This window comes from Physella acuta, unplaced genomic scaffold (assembly GCF_028476545.2).
Source record: "Physella acuta isolate Inbredline_101_S28 unplaced genomic scaffold, ASM2847654v3 ptg001377l, whole genome shotgun sequence".
In the NCBI taxonomy this organism is placed as follows: Eukaryota; Metazoa; Mollusca; class Gastropoda; family Physidae; genus Physella; species Physella acuta.
Window position 1 is genome coordinate 465,759 of NW_026732892.1, and position 20,379 is coordinate 486,137.

The window sequence follows — 20,379 nt, forward strand, 5'->3', positions numbered from 1 at the left end:
ATGTTTTTTGTGTGATGTTTTATTGTGTGTGATGTTTTATTTTGTGTGATGCTTTATTTTGTGTGATGCTTTATTTTGTGTGATGTTTTATTGTGTGTGATGTTTTATTTTGTGTGATGCTTTATTTTGTGTGATGCTTTATTTTGTGTGATGTTTTATTGTGTGTGATGTTTTATTGTGTGTGATGCTTTATTTTGTGTGATGTTTTATTGTGTGTGATGCTTTATTTTGTGTGATGTTTTACCGTGTGATATGTCCAATTGTGTATTCGTGAAATGAAATATTGCACGCATACTTTTTTTAAAATGTGTTCTACAGTACAAAACCCGAAAATATCAACTTCAAGTGACTGTAACATGCCCTTACCCTGGGGCGTTTCCACACAATCTGGCCAATGTGCCGGGAGCCCGGGGGTATGCGGCCATTGTTGTACAAAGATTTGATGTTGGGGGGGAACTGGGGGTCGGCATACAGGGCGTTGGCGTTTATCAGTTCGTTTTTTAGTGAGACGAACTCCTGGGTAGGTCTTAGTCGGGTCGCCATTTTGTCTCGGACACCACGTGGACCTCTATACCGTCATCAAGTTTTTAACTGCTAGACTCGAGTAGACCTGTACTGCCTAGAAAAGAGAACAGAGAATCGTGTATTCAATTAATAAGCCTACTAATTTTAAAGTTAAAGGTTAAAGCTATAGTAAAAGTAACAAAGTAATTAGATTTTTACAATTAGTTTTCATAGAACTAATTCGTATAACGTGTAAACTTTTTTTTCCTAATTTACCAGACAAAGATTGTAGAAAGAAATGTATAGCATACAGGAGACATAACACAGCTGTGAATAAGTTTTCTAATACAATGCTAGGCCGGAGTTATGTTTCCCTGCCGGCGGGCACGTGTTCCATGCGCTCACGTGGAGGTGAGCTTTAAATGTCAACATTGAAATATTGTACTCACACTGGTCTACAGAAGTTAACACAACTTACACCACTACAGTCCGGCTAACTCACGGCTGCCGGCTTACACTAACATAAGGCTTCCGGCTTACACTAACACACGGCTGATCGTCTCACACTGAATGCCGGCTTACACTAACTCACGGCAGCCGGCTGACACTAACACACGTCTCCCACTGACTCACGACTAGCCTACCTGGGTACCTTTCAAATTTAAACAGGTGAGTCGCGGGACTTTGATGACGTCATCCGGTGCTACAGCTTAATTGGCTCAGAAATTAAAGTCCAATTTTTTTTAGCCAAGCCGAATCTTGCCACGTGACGTTACTAGTCACGTGCAGATCTCCGAATTTAGCCACGTCACCCCCAATTAAACTGTTGGGCTAAAATTAGCCGGTCTACGTTTGGAATCTCAGGGTCTAAATTAACCTGCGAGTGAAATTAGAGGAGAAAGTGTACGCACCTGAGACCACGTGACTTTGTTTTAACTCATTCGCGCCGGAAATTTATAAACAATCCCACAATCCCACACCAACATCCCTCCCCCCCCCCCCCCCCCATTTCTCATCAGGTGGTAAGCTGGTTGGATAGGCAACCCCACCCCCAAACAAGCTGTATATACCTCTCCCCTCAGACTTTCACTAGTGTCTCAAACTTTAACCTTTACCCTAGCCCTGTATCTGATATTTTAAATTGTTTTTGTAATTAGTCGACTTGAAGAAAAAAAAAACATTGATACAATGGAAGAAAGAAGGGAAGAAGTGGATGTTTTAATATTTTTTTTTTTTGTGGCCTAATCTCCGCTTTCTATTATTTAACATTGATAATGACATCATCAATAATCTACCTTTTCTTTTTTTTTGCTAACTTGTAACATAGGTATTTTTTTTTCTTTGTTATCGGACAACGGCAATTCCCTGAAATTTCGAGACACTTTTTTACATTGGTTGTAAATCTATCTTTAGCTACACGAGAGTCGTGTCACATTTGCGTTATCTGCCCCTGACTAACAGAGCTGTAGCGCAGCGCTCATTTTGTGTAGGGGAGTTAAGCCATGTTACTTAAGGTAAGGGAGAAAACTACGGTCTGGAAACTCTCAAACTTGACAGTCGGGTAATGGCTACAGGAACAAAAGCCAAGTTTACTATCGGGTCTCTAAGCTACCGTTGGAATGAATACTTTTTTCCCGATAACAGTAAACACCCCCCCCCCACACACACACACTATATTATTTTACTTAATAATTGCAACTTTTAGCAATAATTTTGAAGAAAGGCTGGATCATTAAAGACGTCGAATTTCTCCAATCACCCGGTCCCTAACAAAACCGGCGATTTTTATCTGATCGAATCTAAAAATAGAAATCACTTCACAAGCAAGGTTAGTGCTTAGCTACAGATCTCATGCGGGCACTGTCAAAATCTGATGACTGCGAAAATTTATTGTTTTTTACCAGTGTTTCTTCCAGACTTTTTTCTCCGGGGGGGGGGGGCATTAGAAATTTTCGGGGGGGGGGGGGGCGGTAGACTTTCTTCAAGGGTGATGCCTGGAAGAAACTCTGTTTTTTACTTCTCCCCCTCCCCACTTTTGAGAGTAATTAGAATTTCAATTTATTTTAATTGGAGAGTATCAGTTAATGGAATTGGCCTTATAACGAAATAATGCTCCTACTGCTAAATGTTTGTTAACTAAATTAATTGCGACAAAAAACATCTACCACAACCATTTGATCATAAAAATCTTTTAGTCTAGTTGGTTTACGTGTAGCCGTTTACATTAGGTGACGTCACAAAAACCAGTCCTACTACAGGTAACTAATAAAATAATTTGATCATAAAAATCTTTAAGTCTAGTTGGTTTATGTGTAGCCCTTTACATTAGGTAACTTCACAAAAACCAGTCGAACTACCGATAACGGATAAAATAATGCAATAAAAATAAACGCTTGTAAAATTCTAAAAAAAAAGTAAATATAGATCTTAAGTGTATTTGAACAATGCAATTGCACCAACATCAACAAAAAATGGACGACCCCCCCCCCCTCTCTCTCTCTCTCCCCCAGGCTAGTGACTGATACAAGTGAATTAAAAGACCACTGTAAAGAGAGTAGGGCAAACTATCTCGCTTAATATGGCTAAACCCAGTGTAGCGCGGAGAAGGGGGGCTGTAAGGAAATGTCTAATCTCCTTCACTCGAGCGAGAAATAATTTATGGCTGCAGCAATATTTGCACAGCCAGACAAGACACTTGGCTGTCTAGATATCAAATACAAGCCCATGTTTACATACATAATATGTAAAACAGACAAGACGTCATATTTTCTTTACTGGTAAGCTTATCAGAGCAGATGAAATACTAAAGCAATTTGAACTACAATAATGAATGACTTAACTATTTTTTTAAAAACCTGAAAAGTTGCGGATGTATATATATGTATGTCTAGTAATGATGTAATCTTGTCGCATGTTAACCTTACATTGCCATGTTAACATTACAATACAGTGAGGTGGACAGGTGTGGGGACATGTGTAGTGGACAGGTGTGGGGACAGGTGTCTGTCCATGTGGGGTGGAGTTGTGAACCAACATTGTTCGTTAAGTGTTCCTGACTTGTGTCATCATCGTGGTTTAAGTTCAATATTTGTCAGTTGTCTTACTGTGTACAGCATCTTATCAGTTGGATGTTTGGGTTGTCTCGCCTGAGTTTAACCGCGACTAGTGTAGATCTCAGAGAGTTTTGTCAATGGAATTAGGCCTACATGTAGTCGCTAGGCTAAATCAAGAGGCCTAAGGTAAAGAAAATTTTGTTTGCTTATGCGAACCTGTGGACTGATTAGGGTAAAATGAAATGAAGTTATATCAGCCTTTAGTACAATTAGAGCAATTTTACCCGCTTCCTATTAGAGCAATTTTACCCTCGTCCTATTAGAGCAATTTTACCCTCGTCCTATTAGAGCAATTTTACCCTCGTCCTATTAAGCAATTTTACCCTCGTCCTATTAGAGCAATTTTACCCTCGTCCTATTAGAGCAATTTTACCCTCGTCCTATTAGAGCAATTTTACCCACGTCCTATTAGAGCAATTTTACCCACGTCCTATTAGAGCCCTAACAGACAATCGATTTTTGGCGCATGCGCCCAACTAATATAATAACGGCTGGTTGTGAGGCACCGACCTAGCAGCTGTGTGTAGGGTACACAAGAAGAGGTGGAGGTGTGTGAGGTGGGGGTGTGAGGTGGGTGTGTGAGGTGGGGGTGTGAGGTGTGAGGTGTAGGGTGGGGGTGTGAGGTGTGAGGTGTGAGGTGGGGGTGTGAGGTGGGGGTGTGAGGTGTGAGGTGGGGGTGTGAGGTGTGAGGTGTGAGGTGGGGGTGTGAGGTGGGTGTGTGAGGTGGGGGTGTGAGGTGTGAGGTGGGGTGTGAGGTGTGAGGTGGGGGGTGTGAGGTGGGGGTGTGAGGTGGGGGTGTGAGGTGGGGGTGTGAGGTGGGGGTGTGAGGTGGGGGTGTGAGGTGGGGGTGTGAGGTGGGGGTGTGAGGTGGGGGTGTGAGGTGGGGGTGTGAGGTGGGGGTGTGAGGTGGGGGTGTGAGGTGGGGGTTTGAGGTGGGGGTGTGAGGTGGGGGTGTGAGGTGGGGGTGTGAGGTGGGGGTGTGAGGTGGGGGTGTGAGGTGGGGGTGTGAGGTGGGGTTGTAAGGTGGGGTTGTAAGGTGGGGTTGTAAGGTGGGGGTGTGAGGTGGGGGTGTGAGGTGGGGGTGTGAGGTAGAGGTGGGGCTGTGAGATGGGGGTGTGAGTTGTGAGGTGGGGGTGTGAGTTGTGAGGTGGGGGTGTGAGTTGTGAGGTGGGGGTGTGAGCTGTGAGGTGGGGGTGTGAGTTGTTGGTTGGGGGTGTGAGGTGGGGTGTGAGGTGGGGGTGTGAGTTGTGAGGTGGGGGTGTGAGTTGTGAGGTGGGGGTGTGAGGTGGAGGTGTGAGGTGGGGGTGTGAGGTGGAGGTGTGAGGTGGGGGTGTGAGTTGTGAGGTGGGGGTGTGAGGTGTGAGGTGGGGGTGTGAGGTGGGGGTGTGAGTTGTGAGGTGGGGCTATGAGGTGGAGTGTGAGGTGGGGGTGTGAGGTGGGGGTGTGAGGTGGGGGTGTGAGTTGTGAGGTGGGGCTATGAGGTGGAGTGTGAGGTGGGGGTGTGAGGTTGGGGTGTGAGGTGTGAGGTGGGGGTGTGAGGTGGGGGTGTGAGGTGAGGGTGTGAGGTGGGGTTGTAAGTTGGGGTTGTAAGGTGGGGTTGTAAGGTGGAGTGTGAGGTGGGGGTGTGAGTTGTGAGGTGGGGGTGTGAGGTGAGGGTGTGAGGTGGGGTTGTAAGTTGGGGTTGTAAGGTGGGGTTGTAAGGTGGGGTTGTGAGGTGGGGGTGTGAGGTGGAGGTGGGGCTGTGAGGTGGGGGTGTGAGTTGTGAGATGGGGTGTGAGTTGTGAGGTGGGGGTGTGAGTTGTTGGTTGGAGGTGTGAGGTGGGGTGTGAGGTGGGGGTGTGAGGTAGGGGTGTGAGGTGGTGGTGTGAGTTGTGAGGTGGAGGTGTGAGGTGGGGGTGTGAGGTGGGGGTGTGAGTTGTGAGGTGGGGTTGTAAGGTGGGAGTGTGAGTTGTGAGGTGGGGGTGGGGGTGTGAGGTGGGGGTGTGAGGTGGGGGTGTGAGATGTGAGGTGGAGGTGTGAGGTGGGGGTGTGAGTTGTGAGGTGGGGGTGTGAGGTGGGCGTGTGAGGTGGGGATGTGAGGTGGGGGTGTGAGGTGGGGGTGTGTTGGCCTTTCTGTCATATCACCAACAATAATTTAACAACATCATGGTCTGATTCTATCACTTGCCTAACATCGATCTAAAACATCATGGTCTAGAACCTGATGCTACCCTAGCGTTGACCTGACACAAACATGGTCCAATATGTTCTGGCACTCGCCTAGTTATGAGACACGACGGATGACAGCAGACACGAACCTAGCTACACATCAAGTGTAGCCCAACATATGACATCAGGCACGCTACACATCAAGTGTAGCCTAACATATGATATCAGGCACGAACTATGTGTAGCCCAACATATGACATCAGACAAGCTACACATCAAGTGTAGCCTAACATATGACATCAGGCAAGCTACACATCAAGTGTAGCCCAACATACGACATCAGGCACGCCACACATCAAGTGTAGCCCAAACCCGCCTATACACATTATAAATAAATTACTTATTAAATATTCAGCCAGTTATGAAGTTGTATGATGTTTAGTCATCATTTCATACACTATTAGCTGAAGGTGTGTGGGGGAGGGTCGGGGTGCATACAAAAACATCACCCGGTGAAATCTGCTTTCATGGGTTCGTCAGCCACATAGAGGGCATGATAGGCATCTTTCTGTGGGTGGGTGGATCAGTCACTGATGGGTAACGTGGGTGGGGGGGGGGGGGGGGATGGGTTAAATGTTGGGTTATTGGTGGGGGGAGCGGAGGTGGAAATTGGGTAGAAATTGGATTATCGGGTGGGGGATGGGGAGGGAAGTATTTGTGAGAGCTAAACTTGGATTGTGGGAGAGGGGTAGATACCCTTGCGCATGGGTGGGTTGAGAGAAACACAAGATGAACCAGAGAGTTGTGTGTAGTGCCATGTGTAAGAGTTGTGTGTAGTGCCATGTGTAAGAGTTGTGTGTAGTGCCGTGTGTAAGAGTTGTGTGTAGTGCCATGTGTAAGAGTTGTGTGTAGTGCCGTGTGTAAGAGTTGTGTGTAGTGCCAAGTGTAAGAGTTGTGTGTAGTGCCATGTGTAAGAGTTGTGTGTAGTGCCATGTGTAAGAGTTGTGTGTAGTGCCATGTGTAAGAGTTGTGTGTAGTGCCATGTGTAAGAGTTGTGTGTAGTGCCATGTGTAAGAGTTGTGTGTAGTGCCATGTGTAAGAGTTGTGTGTAGTGTAAGAGTTGTGTGTAGTGCCATGTGTAAGAGTTGTGTGTAGTGCCATGTGTAAGAGTTGTGTGTAGTGCCATGTGTAAGAGTTGTGTGTAGTGCCATGTGTAAGAGTTGTGTGTAGTGCCATGTGTAAGAGTTGTGTGTAGTGCCATGTGTAAGAGTTGTGTGTAGTGCCATGTGTAAGAGTTGTGTGTAGTGCCATGTGTAAGAGTTGTGTGTAGTGCCATGTGTAAGAGTTGTGTGTAGTGCCATGTGTAAGAGTTGTGTGTAGTGCCATGTGTAAGAGTTGTGTGTAGTGCCATGTGTAAGAGTTGTGTGTAGTGCCATGTGTAAGAGTTGTGTGTAGTGCCATGTGTAAGAGTTGTGTGTAGTGTAAGAGTTGTGTGTAGTGCCATGTGTAAGAGTTGTGTGTAGTGCCATGTGTAAGAGTTGTGTGTAGTGCCATGTGTAAGAGTTGTGTGTAGTGCCATGTGTAAGAGTTGTGTGTAGTGCCATGTGTAAGAGTTGTGTGTAGTGCCATGTGTAAGAGTTGTGTGTAGTGCCATGTGTAAGAGTTGTGTGTAGTGCCATGTGTAAGAGTTGTGTGTAGTGTAAGAGTTGTGTGTAGTGCCATGTGTAAGAGTTGTGTGTAGTGTAAGAGTTGTGTGTAGTGCCATGTGTAAGAGTTGTGTGTAGTGCCATGTGTAAGAGTTGTGTGTAGTACCATGTGTAAGAGTTGTGTGTAGTGTAAGAGTTGTGTGTAGTGCCATGTGTAAGAGTTGTGTGTAGTGCCATGTGTAAGAGTTGTGTGTAGTGTAAGAGTTGTGTGTAGTGCCATGTGTAAGAGTTGTGTGTAGTGCCATGTGTAAGAGTTGTGTGTAGTGCCATGTGTAAGAGTTGTGTGTAGTGCCATGTGTAAGAGTTGTGTGTAGTGCCATGTGTAAGAGTTGTGTGTAGTGCCATGTGTAAGAGTTGTGTGTAGTGCCATGTGTAAGAGTTGTGTGTAGTGTCATGTGTAAGAGTTGTGTGTAGTGCCATGTGTAAGAGTTGTGTGTAGTGTCATGTGTAAGAGTTGTGTGTTGTGCAATGTGTAAGAGCCATGTGTAAGAGTTGTGTGTAGTGTCATGTGTAAGAGTTGTGTGTAGTGCCTGTGTAAGGATTTAAGCAAATAACACCATCAAATAAACGACACACATTTTGATTGGTGAAAACCAAGTCTGAAGCCGAACCACCGAGAAACTTTACACAACTCAAGTCCCCTGCATCACCACTGCCCCCCCCCCCCCCACTCCCTCTACACTTACGTCACAAAATTGGTAAAAAACGGTCCACATCGCAGCAAATTATGGACACTCAAGCCCAAGCTTTACGTTCTGTGTTAAAGATATGCGTGTGGCCAGTACATTGCTTGTCAGGTGAAAATTATTTTGGACAAAGTACTGTCTTGTGAAATATATCCAGATGGTTTAGTTTAGTACTCGCATGCATACTTAAAACATAAGAGTAGCAAAAATAGTGCTAAAGGTACTTAATTAACTGCATGTGTTCGTAACAAATTTGGTGCAAATTAAGTATAAGTAAGTATTTTAGCTGGCTATTCCATTAAAAAGGCAACATCCAATTTAGGTTTGAATCAGTGTTTCTTCCAGACTTTTTTCTCCGGGGGGGGGGGCACTTAAAATTTTCGGGGGGGGGGGGGGCGGTAGACTTTCTTCGGGGGGGGGGGGGGGCGGTCACTGTTAAAAGTATATATTTTCTATATAAATTATATAAATTTCATTTCGTTCGGGGGGGGGGGGGGGCGGGTAAAAAAATTTCGGGGGGCTCGGCCCCCCCCCCCCCCCCCCCCCCCCCCCCCCGAAGAGATGCCTGGCAGAAACTCTGGTTTGAACACATTTCGAAATCACTGTCGTAGGCTGTGGTTACATTAGGAAATATTAATTTACAACTGTTGCCTATAGAGAGATCTCTACACTGCTGAATGCTGGGATTACTTTGATGTGGTATATAGAGATAGAGACTGATAATAATGCGAAACAAAAATTATCTACAATTATAAATGTTTGATATTTTAAAATATTCTGTATGAGTTCTTTCCCATTTCAAAATAAAAAAAAACCAAGGGAAAATATCCGCAACCAAAAGTCATCACTAAAACAAAACATTCTACAGAAAAAAACAAAAGCAATAACAGGGTTAGTGTTTTATTTTAATTTTAAAAATGTGTGCACTTTTTAATGAATATTCTAGTTTTTTTCTTTTTTTATATAAATTTTAATTATTATTTTTATCTAGTTGAAATAGAAAACTGATAGCAGTATTGAATACTTAATTTTTTAAGATTCGTCAGTTGAACAAAGTACATCCTAACGAAAGCAGTAAGGCTCAGTAAGCAATTTTCAATTCAATAAACCGGTTTTTTATTTTATTTATTTTATTTTTTTTACAGTTAGACGTTTTGTATTAGATCTATGTATAAGTAAACCATCTTAAATTAATGAAAGCGGGCTACATGTAAGAAAGAAATATTACTATTGTAAGTCTGTATCAGTCCTCACAAGCCGATGATGAAAACTAAATACTAAAGCGAACATGCAAGGCAAACTGACGCTGTAAATTACATGTCTGAGGCGGGGGAAAAAAGTGATCTCACCTTTTATTGATAGCAGTTAATAAAAGGGGTTCTTCTTTAACACTACGGGGATGGCAACTCAGAATATAGACATGATATAGACATGATTTTTAGTCCATTTTTAATTACGTAAACTTTTAAAAATAGAATGGAATCTCGTAGAAAAAAAGATTTGCGCACCATGTGAACGGCAAACAATATCTGTATAATCGTGCAAATAATAGTACTTTATAAATTCATATTGGGTTTTTTTTTGTATAAAAACTACTTCCGTTCAACGGAAATTACTCAAAATTTGACATGTGAAATTTCATTCATCTATCAAAAAACAGTAATCAAGTTATAGGCTTTTGAAAAATTGAAAGTAGAATAAGTCCCACTTCCGGTTACCGGAAATCGCTGAAAAGTTGATACAGAAATACAAAATTGATATAATACATATGTATGAAAATTCATCAACCGAACCGATTGCCTGATTCTAATATTTGCTGAGGCGTAAGGTCAAGCTGATGGGGGGGGGGGGGGGGGGGAATGCCATGCAACGGTATGTCGTAATACAGTAACTGTAATTACAGGCCACGGTATGAGCCACTGATCGAACATAATTAAAACCGTGACCAATCAATCACAATTTGATTGTGGTTTCACAATGGCATTTCGTCAAGTTGAATGTCCTGACTCCTCCTGACTCCTCTATGGCACATCGATTGTAGACGGTCAGCAGTATTAGGGCTCGATGACGTCAGCAGGTTCATTACCCAGAATTCGACCAGGACATTCAGCACGTCTGATGGTGAAGGCTAATTACCCAGAAATTGACCCGGAACTCACACTCTTAAAATAGCGGCTGGCTGATAATGTTAACCGACATGATCATTACCTAATGACCCTTCCCCCCCCCCCCCCCCCCCCCACGCACACTATTGACAAAACTTGGCTATTGACCCCACACTAATGACAAAACTTGGCCATTGCCCCCCCACACTAATGACAAAACTTGGCCATTGACCCCCACACTAATGACAAAACTTGGCCATTGACCCCCACACGAATTACAAAACTTGGCCATTGACCCCCACACTAATGACAAAACTTGGCCATTGACTCCCACACGAATCACAAAACTTGGCCATAGACCCCCACACGAATTACAAAACTTGGCCATTGACCCCCACACTAATGACAAAACTTGGCAATTGATCCCCCCCCCCCCACACTAATGACATACGTTGACCTGTACATTGATTTGTTTAAACCTTGCCATCGCCATATGTGACGTGTGATTCTTGTTGCTTGTATGACCAGACAGCCATATGTGACGTGTGATTCTTTGTATGACCAGACAGCCATATGTGACGTGTGATTCTTGTTGCTTGTATGACCAGACAGCCATATGTGGACGTGTTGATTCTTGTTGCTTGTATGACCAGACAGCCATATGTGACGTGTGATTCTTGTTGCTTGTATGCAGACAGCCATATGTGACGTGTGATTCTTTGTATGACCAGACAGCCATATGTGACGTGTGATTCTTGTTGCTTGTATGACCGGACAGCCATATGTGACGTGTGATTCTTGTTGCTTGTATGACCAGACAGCCATATATGACGTGTGATTCTTGTTGCTTGTATGACCAGACAGCCATATGTGACGTGTGATTCTTGTTGCTTGTATGACCAGACAGCCATATGTGACGTGTGATTCTTGTTGCTTGTATGACCAGACAGCCATATGTGACGTGTGATTCTTGTTGCTTGTATGACCAGACAGCCATATGTGACGTGTGATTCTTGTTGCTTGTATGACCAGACAGCCATATGTGACGTGTGATTCTTGTTGCTTGTATGACCAGACAGCCATATGTGACGTGTGATTCTTGTTGCTTGTATGACCAGACAGCCATATGTGACGTGTGATTCTTGTTGCTTGTATGACCAGACAGCCATATATGACGTGTGATTCTTGTTGCTTGTATGACCAGACAGCCATATATGACGTGTGTGATTCTTGTTGCTTGTATGACCAGACAGCAGTTGTCTCGGTAAACAACACTTAGAGTATTAGTTAAGCTACGTATTATATTTTAAAAACATGTCCTTGACATATACACATTTGGTGCGTGGTGTGGCGTCCTACACATGTACACATTTGGTGCATGGTGTGGCGTCCTATACATGTACACATTTGGTGCATGGTGTGACGTCCTAGACATGTACACATTTGGTGCATGGTGTGGCGTCCTACACATATACACATTTGGTGCGTGGTGTGGCGTACACATTTGGTGCATGGTGTGACGTCCTATACATGTACACATTTGGTGCATGGTGTGGCGTCCTACTCATGTACACATTTGGTGCACGGTGTGACGTCCTACACATGTACACATTTGGTGCATGGTGTGGCGTCCTACACATGTACACATTTGATGCATGGTGTGGCGTCCTATACATGTACACATTTGGTGCGTGGTGTGGCGTCCTACACATGTACACATTTGGTGCGTGGTGTGGCGTCCTACACATGTACACATTTGGTGCGTGGTGTGGCGTCCTACACATGTACACATTTGGTGCATGGTGTGACGTCCTATACATGTACACATTTGGTGCATGGTGTGACGTCCTATACATGTACACATTTGGTGCATGGTGTGACGTCCTATACATGTACACATTTGGTGCATGGTGTGACGTCCTATACATGTACACATTTGGTGCATGGTGTTGACGTCCTATACATGTACACATTTGGTGCGTGGTGTGGCGTCCTACACATGTACACATTATGGTGCATGGTGTGGCGTCCTACACATGTACACATTTGATGCATGGTGTGGCGTCCTATACATGTACACATTTGGTGCATGGTGTTGCTCCTACACATGTACACATTTGATGCATGGTGTGGCGTCCTATACATGTACACATTTGGTGCATGGTGTTGCTCCTACACATGTACACATTTGGTGCACGGTGTGGCTCATACACATGTATACATTTGGTGCGTGGTGCCGGAAAACAACGGCGTACCCAGAGTTACCGTTCTTGTGGCAGGAGTTACAATTAGTTACATCAAGCACAATTTGTTGTGTAACAAACGTGAGTAACTTGTAACAAAGTAACAAACCGAATGGCTACGTTTGTTACAAGATTACAGACAGCGTCGTGTACAAATTAGCTCGTTGTTTTCTAACTTGGATTTGAACTCGGGACCCAGGTTTACGAAAATAAAACAAGACGTGTCAGTGTAAACTTGAAAATAAAAGTGTCTTAACGGTGGGTTTTATTGTTAGAGTCATATAGAGTTGAATCTCGGGGTGGTATGTTGGCATATTGTGTTACATTAGGGTTGGGGGGGGGGGGTATGTTGGCATATCGTTTACATGAGAGGGTGGTATATTTGCATATTATATGACAGGGTGGTATATAAAGTATAACAATGTTATGTAACACTGCCATCGATTTAACTATCATCTCCGTTATGTATAACTTTTTCTTTATTGTGTTTTCGACTTTCTAAAAAGTATGAATTTAAAAAAAAAAAAAAATTATAGGCCTATCGTGTAGGAGTATGAGGTGGAATGGCGATGGTGGGTTAGGTCTAGAAACGTTACCGTTTAGTATTTGGCCGACGGTGGCCTATACTGTAGTAATAACATATATCGTACGGTTGGGTAGGAAGACTCTAATATGATTTATGTGCAAAATCCAATTGGAGTTCAAAATGAGAAGAAAGTCAAAGCGTTCAAAGTTAAAACAAATTTTAAGACCAAATGTTCACACACAAAAAAAATGAGACGGTGGAGGGGGGTGGAGGGGGACGGGTAAAAGATAAAAAAGCGAAACATGACGTAAAATCAAGTTTCCTGTCAACAAAAAGTGACCTAGAAACGCCGGCATGTTGCGGTACAGAGTTGTGTGATGTTGCGGTACAGAGTTGTGTGATGTTGCGGTACAGAGTTGTGTGATGTTGCGGTACAGAGTTGTGTGATGTTGCGGTACAGAGTTGTGTGATGTTGCGGTACAGAGTTGTGTGATGTTGCGGTACAGAGTTGTGTGATGTTGCGGTACAGAGTTGTGTGATGTTGCGGTACAGAGTTGTGTGATGTTGCGGTACAGAGTTGTGTGATGTTGCGGTACAGAGTTGTGTGATGTTTGCGGTACAGAGTTGTGTGATGTTGCGGTACAGAGTTGTGTGATGTTGTGGTACAGAGTTGTGTGATGTTGTGGTACAGAGTTGTGTGATGTTGCGGTACAGAGTTGTGTGATGTTGTGGTACAGAGTTGTGTGATGTTGTGGTACAGAGTTGTGTGATGTTGCGGTACAGAGTTGTGTGATGTTGCGGTACAGAGTTGTGTGATGTTGTGGTACAGAGTTGTGTGATGTTGTGGTACAGAGTTGTGTGATGTTGCGGTACAGAGTTGTGTGATGTTGCGGTACAGAGTTGTGTGATGTTGTGGTACAGAGTTGTGTGATGTTGCGGTACAGAGTTGTGTGATGTTGCGGTACAGAGTTGTGTGATGTTGCGGTACAGAGTTGTGCCCTAGACTTGTATTGACCCACCTATAGCTGTCTGATAGAGTCCACATCCGCTCCAAATAAAAATATAAACAACGTACATTGAAAGCTAATCAAGCGATGGCTTAAGGTTAATCTAATGATTAGGATTAGGGGTGTGGTTTGTCGACTCAAAATAAATGACACATTGTATCTAACTAATGCTAATGAGTACATTTATTATTTAATTTTTCGCCTACTGCCGTCCGAAACGTAATTTATATCAGGCTAGCTGTCTTCAGCCTAATCAATATGTCAACAGTTTAAGGGGATTATGTTAAGCTTAATCTCAGGATGATACTAGTTTTTTTTTACAAGATTAAAAAATAGGTAATAGTCCTACCTGATTCCATTCGCTAACGACTAGAGTGCGATCTAGTCAGCACAACGTCGAGTTGGTTCAACAAAGGCTAGGAAGCGAATGATAGCTGATGTTATTTCCTGTTAAACTGCTGGTTGATGTCAGTTAAATGACATGACAGGCAGCCAGTGACATCTCAGTCGTACACGTCCTGAATTGTGTCATCTGAGGTCACAACTATCCCGCGCACCGCCAGCCCAAAATTTGTCACACTTGGTTGATTTCGTTCACACACCAGTGAACACGCGTCCCCAACACACCTCCCTGCTGCCACAAGCACTTCAGCTTTCCCGCGGTACTTAGCGGGTTTATTTTTAGAGCAGGCCGACACAGTCCTCATGATCATTGATTACGGCTGGCACGTGACATCATCACGTTATTTATAAAGAGCTGACCAGCACCGTTAGTATTTTTAGCAACGGGTTTACAAAGTTAACTTAAACGGTTGACCTACTTTAATCCAGGATGTCTATTTTAAAACAAAGATGACAATTTTTTGGTCTGTTTTAAAATATCTTTGTGTTTAGGTCTTTATAGGCTACCTAATCAGACTGATTCATTAAAAAAAAAAAAACAAGCAGACAAAATATTTAAAAAAAAAAAAAAACTTGCATTTAAAACCCTCACTTTTCGATTGTTTATATTATTGTTTTGAGTTTATATTTAACTCAATGCAACGAGCCCGCCGGTTGGCTGAGGCCACGCCGGGGAGACGATCTGTCCGGGATTCAAAGGGTCGATTCTAAATATCATCCAAATACACAATTTTTTTTTTAAATAATTAGTATAAAGGCTAAATCAAAAAATTAAATAAACATTTACCTTAGGCTGCTGTGATTTGAAGGGGGTGTACTAACCACAAACAGTATAAAAAAAACCTACCGTGTCCGGCAGTTGTGTTTACGTTTGTCGTTCAGCGTCAGAACGTGGAGCACATACCGGCAGACATCCGTGTTTCAATCGATCAAAACACACCGTCCTACGACACTCGTTTGACGGCCTTTCAATACTCGGTTCTCTCCCTTACAAGATCGTCCCAGCCCGCCCCGCCAGTTATTTGATTCTTATCTGGTTCTGTTTTTAATTTTTCAATGCCACCTGATACGCTTTAATGCCCTTACACCCCATTTAACAATATGCTTCCCCTTATCTTTTATAATCAGCCCAGTAAAATACATACACACACGTATACACACAGTAAAATACATACGCACAAGAAAATACATGCACACACGTATACCCACAGTAAAATGCATACACACAGGAAAATACATATACATACGTATACACACCGGCACATACAAATGCACACGTGCATACATACACACAGGCACTTACACTCCCGTCAAATAAGCTGCTAAAGAAAACCTGCAAACAAAGGTACCACTTCAATAAGGCTCCTGTCAAAAAGGTACCCTTCATTAAGGCTCCTGTAATTAAGGACGACAATTAAGTTCTTAACAAAGTGTTTCTTAGTATTTGTGACTGAATTGTCGGCTTCCATACTGTTGAGGCCTTTTGGTGGGATCCTATTTGTCGGGCCGTTTTCTTGGGGCTGTTTTGTCGCGGTAACCTTAAGGTGCCACGTGAGTACACGTGACCTATGTTAAAGCCAATGTACCAGACATTCATGTGGCTATAAGTAAAGTAAAGTTTCTCTTTCAAACATGGCGGTCTATGGGGCAAGTGAAGTAGAGTTCACTTGTTTCTGTGACCTCGACATATGAAGAGATAGTGTGGTCAGCACTATGCCCAGCCGCCTTTACTCTCCCTAACGTGAGTTAGGTACCTATCAGAGTTGGGTGGACTCAGGGACGGTCTACTGGCTTGAACCGGGATTCGAACTCGAGACTTACGGGTTAGCAGTCCAGCTCTCTACCGCTATACCACTCCGTCCCATACTCACGTGGCTAGCTATCAACTAATTAACCCGTATAGGAGCCTTCGTGCCGTTACTCAAGTCGTTGATTAGCTTTTCGAACAGATTTTTATACACCAATAAAAAAGTACGGCTTACCTATGTCTAAGGTAGAAAGATCTAAGGTATCATTATACATACAATAAAACATCCTATACCAGTAGTACTTGCTCGAGTGAATGAGGTAGGGATTAAGTGATATTCCACGGTGAATGCGCTTTGTGTTAGAGACAGGTTATGTTGCGTCCTCGGCTGTAGCGTGTTTCAATAAAACTTAACCTGTCGCACAACACTTTGACTAACTCCCAACGGGTGTTTTATTTCGGTGTAAAACAATAATTGATTGTCTTTCTATTAAAGTATATATTACAAATAGTTTTAATTAAACTTTTAGAAACGAATTTCTTGTTTTGTAAATCTTTTTTTCTCATTCCCTGTATGGTTTACAGTAGAGCGTAGCATTGTGTACCTACATAACATAGAGGCTAAGCAGTCGCAGCACATCTATAAGATAAGTTGTTATAGGAGGCTGGGCTTCCTTATACCAAATGAAATCATATTTGTTTTTAGGGAAGGTTGAACTATTTCACATCATAATTTAATTCTATTAGTTATAGACGGCTGAACTATTTCACATTATATTCTAAGCTTATATTAGTTATAGACGGCTGAACTACTTCACATTATAATTTAATTATATTAGTTATAGACGGCTGAACTATTTCACATCATATTAAATCCTATTAGTTATAGACGGCTGAACTATTTCACATCATATTAAATCCTATTAGTTATAGACGGCTGAACTATTTCACATCATATTAAATCCTATTAGTTATAGACGGTTGGAGTATCTTATAATTTTAAAGGGCTAAAGTCAGAGTTGGGAAAGGAAGACCATGTAGTAAGACGTAGAAAAATTTCCTCATCCAAATTACATGTTGAGTTAGAAACACCTTAAACTTCCATAATCTCTCATTTAATAAAGTGACGAAAAAATATAAAAACAAGAAAAAAAATCAATAAATTAAATTGATTGTTACATTTGAAACAAGAGATACAAAATAATATTAAAGTGTAAATGGGGGAGGGGGTGGCGGGGGGGGGGTAGGAAAAAATTAAAATGTTAATTTTAAGCTACATTACTTAAATATACACAGTTCAGAAAATAGACTGCTATATGGTTTTACCGAGAGATTGAAAGTTTTTTTTCTAACGAAATGTGGCAGCAACATTAAAAGCATTGAGAGCCAGTTTCCTGTTAAAAACTGCGGCGCCTTTTCCAAGTGGGGGAGGGGAATTCAAAGAATGTTTGAATGGTCCGCATAATGGCGATTTACTTGATGATACTAAATTAGATAATTAAGTAGGTCACAGTACGTGGATTATGTATATTTAACAACACACGATTTTTGAAAATATATGAGCGAACTCGGAACATTACGAAATACATGAACGAATAAAATGACAAAACAAAATTCATCGCTAATTTTTCAACACGACAAATATCAAACTAGAAAATAAATGGAAACAAAATTCCTGTATCTACAACCTTGTACATTTCCACAATTATGTGTGTATGCAGATTTATGGACATTTACTATTTGGGAAGATGTTAAAATACATTTATGAACACCGAATGACAATAGGCCTAGGCCAGGGGTCGGCAACCTGCGGCTCGCGAGCCGCATGCGGCTCTTTTGATATCAAGATGCGGCTCTCCAGCTCCTTGAACAAAACCTAATAATCTTAATAAAAAAATAAAATATTTGAAATAAAAAAAATGTTAGTGGCTCTTTAAAACCAGGGAAATTTTGAAAATTGTAACTTTTGGCTCTTCCGCTTCAAAAGGTTGCCGACCCCTGGCCTAGGCTACTTTAAAAACAGAAGCCACCGCCTCGCCCACGAAGAAAGACCAACATTTTTTAAAACCGCCCACCTTTTTCAGCACAAGACTGCCAAATTGTATGAAGACGTTTCTGTACTTTATGTTTGTTCATTCAATCATGACCGAACAGTAAACTTAAGTGAAATCTGATACTTTTATTTTTTCCATTTATAAACCATTAATGTTATGTATTGCTCTCTGCGCCACCTATTTTGGCAATGCTTTGTCTGTGAGGTCAGTGCTAAAGGGTAACACACAAAAAACTATTACCATTTTTGTGTGACTTTAGAATTTACGTCAGGATAATGGATAGAGTGCTGAGACGTAGGAGTTGATCAGTATGTCATGTGGTGGGTGGGTTTAGAAAATAGGTCTAACATGGAACACTGTTCTAATTTTTTTTAATGTTACACTCTCGTATATGAAGTAGCCTATGGGAAGGGGAAGTATTGTAATCGTCCAAAAAAAAGCTATCGAAATTTTCACAAATCACGACGCTTTACACTTATTTGAGTCAAAATACTTAGTTTTGCAATTTTGTCTTTATATCTGTGTGAACACTATTACTTGAGTACGGTTTCGGTTATATTTACGAGATTTCATATATAAGTATTATGTCACATTTGTAACTTTTGAACATCTTCCGGTAACCTTACTCTACATCCAGTTTCTGAAAAGCCAATAACTTGAGTTAGGTGGACGAATTTTCATGTATATATAACATCGTAGGCGCATATCTCTGTCAAATTTTAAACGATTTCCCATAACCGAAAGTTGTACTTTATTTCCGTGTCAAGCCTATAGCTTGAGCACTGTTATAGTTAGTTTGACAAAATGTCATCTATCTATCTATATATATAATTCTCTTCTGGGAGACGCTAGAAAACAAGCTGTAAGCGCGCTCCCTACCACCCCACCCCTACATGGTCTGGTGAGCTGTGGTTCACGCTAAATGTTTACATTCGTAGAGCCGGTTTAGTGATGGCTATTATGGGCAGATAATTTAGTTTGAAACGATTTTAAACTAAGGGGGGGGGGTAACTAAAAGGAGGCTGCTTTCACGGGGGTGGGGGGGGGGGGGGGGGGGGTAGGGGGAAATGAGGGTGGGGTAGGGGGAAAGGAAGGTGGGGATAGTATCGTTCTTAACGACCTACTGATAGCGTTTTAAAGTGTTTTCAGTGGCAGCATTGGTACTGCCGAATTCACAAATTATGAATTACTGAAAAGTAGAAAATAAAACAACTAAATAGCGGCATATGATACGCCGCGGGTCGGCTCGTATTTTTTAATTTTCTTTTACCGACCCCCCCCCCCCCCCCCCCCCCCCCCCCCCCCCCCCCGAAAATGGAACTTGATTTCTGTGTTCTAAAATACCGATACCTTGAGTACCGTTTCAGTTAGGTGGACGAAATTTTGAAACATTCTATCAAATTTTAAGTGATTTTTTGTGAACGAAAGTATTACTATACGCTATTTCTGATAACAGATTACTTCTACCGGACCGATGTCTTCAAAACTTTTCACGTGGGTCTGGACTCGATGGCAACGCACTGTGATATCAAATTTGGCTGAATTGGATATTTAATTAACTTTCTAGTAACTAATCAATGTTTCCTTTATAAAGTATTAATTTTTTTCGCTCTTTTATTATACACACATTGTCCACTTGATCCGAAATTCTTTTTTCTACATCTAAAAAAAACATACATCCCATTTATAGGAGAAAGTTTTTGGGGAGATCACTCCGGTTTTATTTCCTACTAAATTCTAAGTATAATCATAATATTCATTAATGATTGGGTTAATCAATCTCATCAGGCTTTTTACACAGATTCTTTCTGCATTATGATTCAGGCTTTACAAACAAAGGGATGTAGCATGCCAAGAGTGCATGAAGTCATTAACCAGTTTGGGTAGTGTCTCTCATTCATTCAGTAATATAGTTGTTTGCAACACGGAGCAAGAATTGGGGTATAGCTTGAAATAACAAGAGGTACTAAACAGGTAGTTGACCAGATACAGCTGAATGAACTGTCCAGTGTAGTATAAAGCTAGGTCAGCATTCTCTGTACCAAAACTCATTGTCTCATTAGTAGCATGGCATTCAGTTCTGTGTGCTAATTATACAGGTAGGTTGATTAAACCAGTTGACAGTAAATGCAGTTTGG

General features: G+C 42.1%; 1 protein-coding gene across 3 annotated transcripts in view; it reads right to left on the minus strand.

Annotated features, from left to right (window-relative positions):
- Window positions 1-15,411, minus strand: part of LOC131927138 (calpain-A) — a 29,002-nt gene extending 13,591 nt beyond the window's left edge. Inside the window, exons 1-2 of one of the 3 annotated variants that reach the window (XM_059282853.1) lie at window positions 15,288-15,411; window positions 367-619 (exon numbers count right to left, since the gene is read on the minus strand). In XM_059282853.1, the coding sequence (XP_059138836.1) occupies window positions 367-543 (177 nt within the window). In that variant the 5' untranslated portion in view covers window positions 544-619; window positions 15,288-15,411. Of the gene's footprint in view, window positions 1-366; window positions 620-14,387; window positions 14,644-15,287 lie in introns of those variants that run through there. The other 2 variants (XM_059282852.1, XM_059282854.1) reach the window with 2 other exon arrangements.
- Between the last annotated feature and the right edge of the window lie 4,968 nt (window positions 15,412-20,379).